Here is a 13,049-nt window from a genome sequence, read left to right on the forward strand (position 1 = left end):
GCTCTTCATCCAGCCATCTGTCCATCTATCCATCCGTTAGTTCATTTGTACATCCCTTTGTCTGTCTACCCTACCCATTCTATAAGAGCATTTATATTATCCCACTGTTTTTGTTAGTAAACTTACTTTGTGATTCAATCCCACAATATATATTTGTAGGATATATGTTTGATTAGATAAGCAGCATCCAAACTGGGACATGACTACTTTGGGGAGTAGGAGACTTTCCTGGAATACAGCACATACGGTTTATGGAATCAATTTCTAGTTCCTCAACTTTCGTATATTCTCTTGTCTGAAGCCGATTTGCCTGAGAATTTCTCTGTGAGTTTTCCTTTCTTATTTCTTCTTTTGCTTTAGATGAAATCACATTATATTTCCTTCCATCATAATCTTACTATGGTTCTTTACCCCTGGGGATTAAAATTTCTTGGGAGCCAAGCACTGGAACAATGAAAAATATTGATGGTACTAAAAAGTGAGTGCTCAGTGTTACTATTTGTAGTCAGATGGCTTCAAGATACTATAATGAGGATCTAGTCACACTGTCAATTAACAAATCATTAAAAGTAAGTTCAACAGCATTGTTAAAAGGAAAGATACCTAATATTAGACCATAAAGATAATTCTTAGTAGATTACTACATGAATTTTGTTATATATTAGAAAGAGTTCAAAGATCTGTATGGCATTATTAAAACAAAACATTTCCCTTTCTCATCTGCTTTCTATATAACATTCCTCAACTATAAAACCAGAGTAATAGAAATAGATCTGTTAGATGAATCTTAGCCAACTTGGAGCTAAATAATGTTATCAACACATGAGCTGTTAGAAGGAAAAACACCCCACCTAGTGAACTGAAGACTTATTTCCAGTGAGTGCTTGCTTTTATATTTCAGTAGTATTATTCAAGCTTACTATAGGACTGGGGCACACTTCAGTGGTGGAACCTGTGTTGAACACTGCTGAAGCCCAGAGTTGGATCTCCACTGCTCCACTAAAAAGCCTACATAATTAACTAGTGTAAACATTGTAAGAAAGTGAAGGCTGGGCTGGAGAGACGGCTCAGAGGTTAAGAGCACTGGCTGCTCTTCCAGAGGTCCTGATTCTATTCCCAGCAACCACATGGTGGCTCACAACCATCTGTAATGAGATCTGGTGCCCTCTTCTGGGCATGCAGGCATCATGCAAGCAGACACTGTATACATAATAAATTTTTTAAAAATTTCAAAAAAAAAAAAAAAAAAAAAAATGAGGGGTGGTGGCACACACCTGTGACCTAGCAATTAGGAGACTGCAGCAGGAAGACCTTGAATTCAAGGTCAGTTTGCTATATCATGAGTTCCAGGTTAGCTGGGCTGCAGAATGAGACTTTTGTTGTTATTTTTGTTTTTCCAGACAGGGTTTTTCTGTGTATCTCTCGCTATCCTAGAACTTGCTTTGTAGACCAGGCTGTCCTAGAACTCAGACCTGCCTGCCTCTGCCTCCCAAGTTTCTGCAATTAAAGGCATACACCACCATCGCCCAGCTAGAATGAAACTTTAACACACACAAAACAAAGAAAAATTGTAAGGAAAACTCAGTGTAATTAATTTAAGATTTTAATCTTACTTTGGGGGTGTGAAGTTTTTTTATTTATTTCCAAGTTTTATTAAATGAAGTATAAAAAAAATCTGAGCCTTGAATGCATAGAAAAATTTAAGTTTATAGACATATGTTTAACTTTCCATATACTTGTTTATGGCTGAAAAGTATAATAGAGTAATGAAGTTTTAAAAGTTAAGATAAAATTATATGAAGAAAACAGGTGATAAATCAAAGGTTAAAAAAGAATTTGATGAAATTTCCAACTGCTAAAGGATTTTCATCTGTATTTTTAAAAATAAAAGATGCTAAATGTCAGTCCATTTTGATATTGTGACTCCACTAGATATATTACAAATGTTTTCTACTATGCCAGAAATTTTAACTCTTTGGATTTATGATATTTTTTTTTTTCGGTTTTTTCGAGACAGGGTTTCTTTGTGTAGTGCCTGTCCTGGATCTTGCTCTGTAGACCAGTCTGGCCTCGAACTCACAGAGATCCACCTTGGTTCTACCTCCCAAGTGCTGGATTAAAGGCCTGCGCCACCGCCGCTGCCTGGCGATAAAAACTTTTATGTATTAATTTTTAAGATTAATAAAAAGGAGGCTGGGCTGAGTTCAGTTGGTAGAGTCCTTGCCTAGTATGTACAAAGCCCTGGTATTGACCCTAGCTGGTGTACACACACCTGAAATCCCAACATTTAAAAAGTGGAAGCAGGATCAGAAGTTCAAGGTCATCCAGGTCACATTCTGAACTTGAGTCCAGCCTGGATACAGTTACTTTAGTGAGTGAGGGGCTGTTTGATGACCAGTGATCTGGAGGTTTCTGTGGTGAGCCATGACCTACAGGCTCAAGCTGACCCATGCCATCTTTAACTATGAAGCGTTACTGGAAAGCAGTCCTACTCTGTTCATATAGTGTCCATGGTGTTTTTTGTACTGTGATGAAAGAGTTAAATAACTGTGTCGGAAACCTTAAGACCCACAAAGCCTGAAATATTTAATATTTGGCCTTTTAACCAAGAAACTTTGCCCACACTGGCTGAATTCACTTAATTATACTTCAGAATATTCATTGCCATGTTTTAAAGCAAACAATGAACCTATAATTCAGAAAGAGTGTTTTACATGTCTTAGCAAATGGGCTTTATTTTCCTGATTTTAAAACTACACAGTGAGCATTTTGTTTTGCTACTTTTAACAAATAGCAAATACTATCTTTTTAAAGCAAAATGAAATTAAGGGACCAGAATGAAATTCAGAATAGTATTACTGGGGAAATAATTCATGAATTGTTTTTGAGTTTAAAGTTTTGTTCATCCTGTAGTAGAAAACCACCTAGTGAATGATAATCATTTAGCAGTCTATTGTGGTAAAGACTTTAATAAAAAAAAAAAGGGGGGGGTAACATGCAAATAGGGAACATAATAGATCTTTAAAAAATAAATCTGCTTATTCATTTGCAAAATTAATATGTAAAATAGTAACAATCTAACAAATTTATTTGTTCAGCGGTAAATTTGCCAAAATTAAAGATCAATATCCATGCTGGTTGCTTACCCCCATGGTATGGCAATTAAGGTTTTTCAGTTTGTTTTGTTATTTTATTCTAAAAGTTATTAGGCTTACCCTTTTTGGTGACACCACATTTGAAATCCCAATCGTAAGAATAGCAGAACGCTAACCAGAGATTGCGGCTAACTGACTCCAAACCATAGCGGCAGTGAACAACCTAAGTCACCCATGCAGATGCTCTGGTGCTCCCAGGGGCTCTTGCTTGTCACCTTCCTATTTTTTTTTTTTCTCCTCCCTCAACAAATTTAACCTCCAGTGGCAATTTATTGGCTAAAGGACTCTAGGAAAATGAATACAAATATCTTAACACTACCATTGGCTGGGCAATATATTTCAACTTGGAAACTGCTCTGCAATTGCACATTAATCCCCTCTGACTGAACAGAGGCCCAGGAAGAAAGGATTGATCTCCTTTAATGATGAGACCCTGGCATTACAATTTTATTTTTCACAACACAGTGCTGCTAAGAATCCCACTGTTATTATGAAAATTCCCTAGCAAAGAAGCTCCATCGCATTACGTTTGCGCCAATTCATCATAACACGCCTCGCTCCTGCTCATCAACAAGTCTGAGTGATGAAAAGATCCAATATTATCCTGACAGTACTTCATGCGCATTCTCAATCACACATTATTACAGCATCCATATTAATTTTCAGTGACACGCGTCCTAGGCCTGTTCAAATTAGGCAAACCAACGAGGGGGAGTTGATGAAATACCAGCATAGCCACAGCTCATTGCATTCCAATTTGCATGCAAATGGTTTATCAGGAAAATTCCATTCCCAGCAACCAGCAAGTGAAAAACAACTGTAATCTACACTTCAGGGCCACCATACAGAGCTTAATGAATCGCAAAGAGAGAAAGAAGTGACAGACCTATGAGAGGATCGATTTCCACTGGCAGCTGGTATGGCTGGTCTTGTACAGCACCTTGGTGAGCTGGAATTCACAAAAGAAAAAAAAAAGCATTATTTTTCATATACTTAACTACAAAAATGCAGAAGTCAACCTTATGTAAAATTGTTTGCAACCTCCAAATCTCTCATGCAGTTTCGTGAAATTTAAAGAATAAAAGTCCAGGTGCTTTTATGGCTAGCTTATTAAACATTTATTTTAGATTAGTGCTGTTCTGAACATGTGCCATTGTGGTGGCTCCAGTCCTAGACCATAAGCTATAGCAGATGCTTGACTGGCAGGCTCTGATGCTGCAACAAAACAAAATTAAGTGGTAAAGTGTGCTGAAAACAAAATGTGACAACCATCTGCTGACTGTAGCAAACACTAGTTTTTCGTTACTTCTTAAAAAGGGAGTTTTGAATGCTGCAGCACAAAGGATCCACAAAAATGTCAATTTTTGATGGAGAAAGGGGAAGCTCTAAAGTCAGGGAACGTTTAGTGTTTCATCCATCACTAAAAATCAATCAATTGAAGGTTTGAATAAAAATAAAGGTATCTGCAGATAAATGTTTTAGTTAAATACATTTGACTGAAATATTTTCTTAAAGATTGGAGTGAGGGATTTTTACGAAGTTTTATTAATATTTAATATTTTCCATGGTTTTGACTTAAAAATACCCCGAGAAGCAAATGAGTTAGAAAAAATCAATCCATACTAAGAATAGTTTGTTCCATTCTCAAAATGGTTTTATAAATGCAGGCACAGTTATACTGTAATTGAATAGAGGTTTTGTAAGCTATTTCTCTGCAAAAGTGGAAAGACTTTAGCTAGAGAGGACATGCCACCAGCTTGCTCTGCAACTTCTGGCTTCGTAACCCCTAAGATAAAGTGTAAGAACAGGTAAACTTTCCAGATTCACAGTTCTGATCACTAAATTCTAGGCCCTTTCTGAATTCTTCCCCTCAGATGATTGCCTCTTTACCCTGGTCAGTATCTGCCTTTAGATGCCCCAGTATCTGGCAGCACGCTTGGTGATCCCCAGGCTCTGTTCAGTACTGTCAGACATCAGGAGTTTTTCTGACTGGTGTTGATGGTTGAAAATAAAACACAGTGCATTTTATGAGCTCATTAGAATACTTTAAAACTTATTAGGGTATATTTTCTCTAGTTATTAAATGTCAACTTTTCAAGATGCTTGGCAAGCTTTACTATTGATAAATCCGAGTGAGACCAAGATTGGCATTAAAAACTACAGGTAAGTGTGTGTAAGAAACTGAAGAAGCTGAGACCACGGTGTCTCACTGTGCTGATTTGCCAGCTTTGCTGATGAAGAATTACAGATAATCACCGAGAATGTTAGGGAAAATGCACTCAGCCTCTGGTCTACACAGTAGAGCTAATGACTTCCAGCCACGCCAGTTGCATTCAGAATGGGTCTCTGCTCTGAGCTTCAGGAGTGCAGCCAGCCTCCAGTGCTACTTCTGCCACCTTGGCAAGCCATGCAGCCTCTGTGCTCAGCTTCCTGCTCTAGGATGGAGGTCAAATGGCAGAACTTGGACCGTATGAACTTGTCATTACCTGCAATTTATCTACAAAAAGAACAATTGACCATAGCTCAACCTATACTCTCCAACTGTTGAAGGACTGAGTCAGTATACCCCACAGGATGATCAGAAGGCTCTTCAAGGTCCTTTTAATGAGAGAAGAAAATTTGTGTCTTTTTTTTTTTTTGTTTTGAATACTTGGGATGAGCCCAGCCTTTGAATATGCTACATACTTAGCTAATGCCCTGCAGAAAGTATTCGTTTTGTAAATCAGGACACAAATATTACTTGAAGAAAAATCAAAGCTAGTCCAGTGAACAGTTCTGGAAACCCTAGGTCCTCAGAAGAAAATGGAATCTAAAATATAAGGAAAACTTAGCCTAGTGCCTATGGTGAGACACTTTGCGCAGCCTTGGTGCAGGGAGGAGGGGCTTAGACCTGCCTCAACTGAATGTCCGGGCTCTGCTGACTCCCACTGGAGACCTTGCCTTGGAGGAGGTGGAATGGGGGGTGGATTGAAGGGAAAGGCTGGGGGTGGTAGGAGGAAGGACAGGGGAATCTGTGGTTGATATGTAAAAGGAATAGAAAATCTCTTAATTTAAAAAAAAAAAGGAGAGAAAACGAAAAAGAAAAACTGATTGAATATGAATCTGACATTCACCAAGAAGAACTGCTAAGGATTTCTGTTTTAAATCAAGACATACTAACAGGTAAAGGTTTTATGTGATAGATGAAAACTCAGTCTCCTAAGCAGTCTGAAATGAGGCACAGATATAATGGAATTATGCTTAGAATTTTTAGATGTAAGTGTAGCTTAGTTAGATCCGTTGATTTATCACATTCTAGAAGGGCAATTCCTCTGGTGAATGCCTATGTTATCATCCTTTGTACTTGTGTGCGGCAAGCTGCTGTGTCACACTGTGAAGGCAGTATTTATGTGAAGGGTGGGAACAACTACTACTAATGAAATAGCTATGGCAACGACAGCTCACAGACGACGACGACGACGACGACGACGAGCCAAAGACTGCAGAGCCATGCTGGCTCCAGGCTCCGACCTTAGAAAGGTTGTGCTGTGCTAGCAACAGAAGGATGCACATGAGCGGGACTCTAGTGGTGACGAACCAGACATCAAGTTACTCTGCATGTTTATAGAAAAAGTGGACTTGGGAGAGAAACTCCTACCTACCACATATTGAAGGAAGGAAGCAAGTTAGTTAGAGACGTAGCTGGTTCAAAGGGAATGTCAGGCACTTCGTCCTCAAGACTTAAGTGTTCTTCAGCTCCTCAGTGTAGCCCAGGCTTTCCAACAGCTCAAGGTCTGGCTCTCCAGCACGATGCTGTCACTCAGTTAAAACGGAGTTCTCAAGCTGCCACAAAGATCCCCTAGTAGAATCATCATCTGTGGCTGTCTTGGTGCCAAGTACATCGGACACCAATGTATGTGTATTTGTAAAGCTCCTGGGTAACTACACACAGAGTAGGGAAATTCTCTAATGTGTCCACTAGTTTGATCTTCTTCTCATGAGTAGGAATTAGAGAAATGAACAATTATACTTATTAAAATGTTCCCTCCCAAATATATGCATGTCTCTTAAAGAAACCAAAACAAGAAGATGTAATTATAGAAGCAGTAAGAACTGTCTCAATCTTTCTGCTTTCACTTTTTTAGAAATCTGTTCTCTAATCAAATACTGGCATTTCTACACACACTGTATCATTTCCATTGGCCATGAAAATGGCTATGTTCAATCAAATTTTTATGCCAATTACAGATTCTTTTTGAAAGGTTTCTTATTCAGTTTAGCTAATATACCAGGCTTTGTTTGAATGTCTTTTGTTTCATTCCAAAATCTCTTACATTTAATTTGGATAAGGCCCTCATTCAATAATTTATACCTGTGCAACCACTTCAGGTTCAGGTGCTTCATAAAAACTTTACGGATTTAATGATAAGCAGAATACCAAACCATTTTCTACCTGTATCATTAGCCAGTTTTGAGGAAAGCCAATTATCTTTAGGACTTGAACACATTTTCCAAACTTCTTAACAATATTTTTAAAATTATGGTGGGCCGGAGAGATGGCTCAGTAGTTAAGGGCACTGGCTATTCTTCTAGAGGACCCAGGTTCTGTTCCCAGTATCCACATGGCAGCTAACAACTATCTGTAATTTCAGTCCCAGGAGATCTGTCACCATCTTTTGGCTTCCACAGGTACTGAACACATGAAATATGCAGTTAAAACACCCATATACACACACACAAAAATACATGTTAAAAGAATTTAAAAAAAAAGTATTATAGTGGGAAAAAATTCAGATCCTAATATTCCTGCTCCAATAGAAGCAATAATTAATTCACTGAGGTGTAGTCAGGACACCTGAATTCCCACTGTCACTGACCAGCCACAATAATGATGAATGAAGCAACTCCCTAGGCTCATTGCCTTTACTGGTCAAGACAAGAGAGGGATATTGTAGGTAAATGCTGACGCCTCTTCCAACCTGGATTGGGATTCTAGTGGTTATTTTAATTATAATTCTAATTTGGATGGTGTTGGTGGTTTGAAAGAAAATGGCACCCAAAAGAAATGGCATTGTTAGGGGGTATGGCTTTGTTGGAAGAACTGTTTCACTGTGGGCGTGGGGTTTGAGGTATCCTATGCTCAAGCTACTCCCAGTGACACAGACCACTTCCTGTTGCCTGCATATCATGATGTAGCCAGCACCATATCTTCCATGCACGCTGCCATGAGATAATAAGACTGTACCTCTGAAATATAAGCTACTCCATGAAATGTTTTCCTTTCTAAGAGTTGCCGTGGTCATGGGTGTCCTTTCACAGCAATTGAAACCCTAACTAAGACGGAAGTTGATACCAGGGACTGGGGTTTGCTTATGATAGGCCTGACCATGTGTTTGTTTGGAGGAATTTGGACTTTGGCATTGTGGGTTAGGAAAGCAGTGGAATGCTTTAAGCACTGCTTAATGGCCACAGAAGTAGAAGCATGGAAGACAGTGGTGCTAAGAGTTATTTAACTGTGTGTATGGGGGAGGTAGTGGCTCAAGAGGTTTCAGAGGAGAAGCATATTAATATGTGGCCTAGAGATTGTTCTTGTGATATTTTGGTGAAGAATGTGGCTGTTTTTTGCCCTTGTCTGAAAAGTTTGCCTGAGGCAAAAGTGAAGAAGAGTTCTGGATTAATTCCATTGACAAAGGAAATCTCAAAACAGCCTAGTATAGACTCTGTTGTTATAAGTGTTAACTCTGATAAAGATTTATAATGAAAAAGGAGCAAGCTAAGCAAATAAAAATACAAAATGTACAGATTGAGAAAAGGGGTGCCAGGAAGTGGAATGGAGCTAAATCCTTTGTTCTGAGATAAATTAAGAAATGGAATAAAGGGAGTGGTGATCTCAGGGCAAGATCCCACCCAGCTAAGTTTCCAACTTGTGAAAAGGAATTAAAGAAGAGTTAGAGCCCAATATGGTGGTGGTGGTGGTGGTGGTGGTGGTGGTGGTGGTGGTGTGTGGTGGTGGTGGTGGTGGTGATGATGGTACACACCTTTAATCCCCACACTTGGAAGGCAGAGGCCGGAGATTTCTGAGTTTGAGGCCAGTTTGTTCTACAGAGAAAGTTCCAGAACAGTCAAGCTTAGGCAGTAAAGAAAACCATGGAAAACAGAAAGCTGGTAAAGATGTAATTGAACAAGGGGGTTGTGTTTCAGTCCCAGCAAGCAGCAGAACTTGGCAGCTTCAGCCACATGGTTCTGGCTTTAGAGTCAAGGATATAAGAAAGGCATTATAGAACCTTCCTCTGAGACTAAGGAAAGCCACCAAGGACAGGTATGTGTTAGGAGTGTCCTTGGAGGCCTAGAGAGGCCATTGTGTGAAGCTGTGAAGTTGAAGCCTGAATTGCCTTGGAGACCCCAAAATGTTGAAGTTGCCAGAGGAGAGCTGCTAACAGGGAGTGGAACCAGCCCAAGAGAAAGAAGTGTGCTGCAGTCAACAAAGCAGAAAGGAGTTGGAGATCTGAAGAGTACTTTGACATCAGACATGGAGATGCAGAGTTTGGAGTTTGCCCAGCTGGTTCTTGGTCTTGCTTTAGTCTAGTATTTCCTCACTATGCTCCTTTCCCTACATTTTGGAATGGTAATGTGTGTCCTGTGCCATTATATGTTAGAAGTATGTGACGTGCTTTGGGTTTTAATTTTGCAAGGGATTACAATTAAGAGATCTCCATGGGTCTCAGAAGAGACTTTGGAATTCGGACTTTGAAACAAGTTTGAGACTATGGGGACTTTTTTTTTTTTTTTTGGTTTTTCGAGACAGGGTTTCTCTGTGTAGCTTTGCGCCTTTCCTGGAGCTCACTTGGTAGCCCAGGCTAGCCTCGAACTCACAGAGATCCGCCTGGCTCTGCCTCCCGAGTGCTGGGATTAAAGGCGTGCGCCACCACCGCCCGGCTAACTATGGGGACTTTTAAAGTTGGACTGAGTGCATTTTTGCATTATGATATGGCTATAAGCCTTTGAGAGCCAGGGAGTGGAAGGTGGTGGTTTGAAAAAAAAAATGGCCCTCAAAGAGAGTGGCATTATTAGGTATGGCTTTGTTGGAGTAGGTGTGGTCTTGTTGGAAAAAGTATGTCACTGTGGGAGTGGGCTTTGAAGCCAAAGCTCAAGCTACCCGCAGTGAGACAGACTTCTTCCTGTTGCCTGCATATCAAGATATAACCAGCACTGTGTCTGCCTGCACACCACTATGCTCTCCACCATAATGATAATGAACTGAACCTCTGAAATGCAAGCCACCCCAGTTAAATGCTTTTCCTTTATAAGAGTTGCCGTGGTCATGGTATCTCTTCACAGCAATAGAAATCTTAACTAAGACAGATGGTTTTGGATTCTAACAATTATTTCAATTGAATATGGCTATTTAGCACTCAGTGGAAGAAGACAGTACTGACGGGTATGCAGTATTTGTACTCTGTAATTTATATGCTCCACAACAAATTCTACCAAGCCATGAATAAAAGGATAAGGTTGGTGTTCAGTTTGAAATCTCCAACTCATTCCTGTTTGATCTGGAAAGCCTCATTTCTCTCTCTTCAAACCTTGCACTCCCTCTCAGAGAATCTCCAGAGGAGAAGAGTCACCAAAAAGCCCAGTTCCGCATTCTTGGCGGCTGTGGTGGTTCCTCCCTGAAGTTGCTGGTGGCCCAAGTCCTCACCCAAAGCATTATAAATGGGCACGAACCCAGCTTGTGGTGGACACTTCATCACCCCTCTCCTAAAGGGTACATAAGCACCCTGCTTTAGTTCGGCTGTGTGATTTTTCTCCTGCTCCTTCTTCCACCTCAGTCTCTGGGGACTGGAGGACTCAACGGGAGTTGCTTTTCTCAAAATAAATCTGTTCTTTCACTTGTTCACTTCAGCCTGATCTGGCTTACTGCGTTGGCAGAGAAACCTATTTTTGTGTTTTACAGAAAACCTATTAGTTGGGGGCAGAGCTTTAACTACTGGAATGGCATTTGCTGTATAGGACTTCAGGTTTGGTCATCAGAGCTTCAAAGAGCAAAAAAAAAAAAAAAAAAAAAAAAAAAAAAAAGCAGAACTTCTGGTAGATTCTAGACAAAAGACAGTTTTTCGTCAGCTGTAATCCAAATGAATGATTTGGGAAGTGGTTACCTGATAAACCTATGCCATTTACAGGCACAACACAGAGTACCATTATACTAAAATATTTTGTTAGGAAAAAAATACTATGTTAGAAACAGTATTTATTGACAAGGATCAAACAGAAACCATCAGGTGCTAGAAACAGCTTATGTTTTAACATTTACACTAGACGCCTCAGGCGGGATCTCGTTAAACCCCTAAAAGACCCGCCATTTTGACTGAGACTAATGTTCCAAGTCTGTCCGTTTCTCACTCACCAGGAAGGTTGTGCCACTTGTTCACAGCGAAGAGCCTGTTCGCAGTGACAGTGATGACAGCGGGAGTTGCCAAACCTGGCTGGGTGTTGGCCGCGACGTGGGTCACAGGGGAGTTGGAAGGGAACTTTAGGACCATGATGACATCTTGCTGGGCTTGGTCTGTGAACATCAATGGACTCTGCAGGAGGAGATACTGTTGAGTGGACAGACAAGACCCAAGTAAACAAGGAGGAGACAGAGAGAGAGGGAGGATACGGGAGAAGAAGAGGAAGATCATGTTAAAATAGGCTGCAAGAAGACATGTGTTCAGAAAGTTCTGCACAACTGTGCGTGTGAGTGGCTTGCTTTGCCTATGGCATTAGCACTTTTTTTTTTCAAGCACTAGAGACTGAACATTGGGCCTCTAACATGTTAAGCAAATGCTCTACCACTGAACTACGTCTTCAGCTCATGTCGATATTTTTGGTGACTGAAGTAGGATGCATTAACTGAATACTTTAACAGTCTATAAATTTGGGCTGGAGAGGTGGCCTAGCAGTTATGATCACTGACTGCTCTTTCAGAGGACTCAATTCCCGGCACCCACATGGCAGCTCACAACTGTCTGTAACTCCAGTTCCAGGGACTCTGACATCCTTACATGGAGTATATACAGGTAAAACATCAGTTGCACATTAATAAATATTTAAAAGAAAAGTCTACAAATTTTATTGGCCCCCTTTCCTTGCTTACTGTCATGCAATACTAAGAGATGGGTGAGATTTAGATTCAGAGTATTGGGGGCTGTATTAATCCATTCCAGTTGCTATTATGTGTCACTCAGTGATCGTTTTATTTTAAGCAAAAATAAAAAGAATGAGAATAGGCAAATGATATGAAAGCAAGCTAAGGTAATTTCCAAAGACAATCAAAAGTAAGCCTTGAGCATGAAGATTTTTGACAACTGAGACAGAAATGATTAAAAAATTTAGTTTTTAAAAGTAGGAAGCATGCATTTATTATTATAGTGGAGAATTTATGAATGTAATATGTAAACTTAGTTATAGAGTTGTTTCAAAGCAATGTACATGTACTTGTAAAAATATGTTTGTATAGTACCTAAACCATAAATAGGAAAAAGAGAATACTGATGCTTGCTTTCCCTCTCAGTTACAAACAAAAAACTCTTAAAGCTCAAGACATTTTTGATCTGTCCTTAGAAGAGTCAGAAATTAATTTAAAATACTATGCAAAATACTCTCTAATAATCAGCAGCAAAATAAATCTTGAAGACTACTAAGGATTTGGATCATTCCTATAGCCCATATGTCATAACCTAAGACACATAAAACACTGCTCAAATTTATTGGCTTTATTTGTCCTCTGTGGTCCTCTGCTATCACACAGTAATTGCACTGTGCATTTCCAGCATCCTCTCCGACCATGTCTATTTTCTAATAGCTGATTAGTATCATTCAGAACCGAAACACTTTGATGAAATGCTTCTGGCTGCTTTCCTACCGTCATATTTC

General features: G+C 39.7%; 1 protein-coding gene across 1 annotated transcript; it reads right to left on the minus strand.

Annotated features, from left to right (window-relative positions):
* Positions 1–3,660: 3,660 nt before the first annotated feature.
* On the minus strand, positions 3,661–12,102 carry LOC119087072 (lipopolysaccharide-responsive and beige-like anchor protein). Its single transcript, XM_037201685.1, has 2 exons — positions 11,539–12,102; positions 3,661–4,104 (listed from the first exon to the last, which is right to left on the minus strand). The coding sequence occupies exons 1-2, from the start codon at positions 11,813–11,815 to the stop codon at positions 4,007–4,009; spliced, it is 375 nt and encodes a 124-aa protein (XP_037057580.1). The 5' UTR covers positions 11,816–12,102; the 3' UTR covers positions 3,661–4,006.
* Between the last annotated feature and the right edge of the window lie 947 nt (positions 12,103–13,049).

The sequence above is a fragment of the Peromyscus leucopus genome, unplaced genomic scaffold, assembly GCF_004664715.2.
Source record: "Peromyscus leucopus breed LL Stock unplaced genomic scaffold, UCI_PerLeu_2.1 scaffold_1115, whole genome shotgun sequence".
NCBI classification, from domain to species: Eukaryota; Metazoa; Chordata; class Mammalia; order Rodentia; family Cricetidae; genus Peromyscus; species Peromyscus leucopus.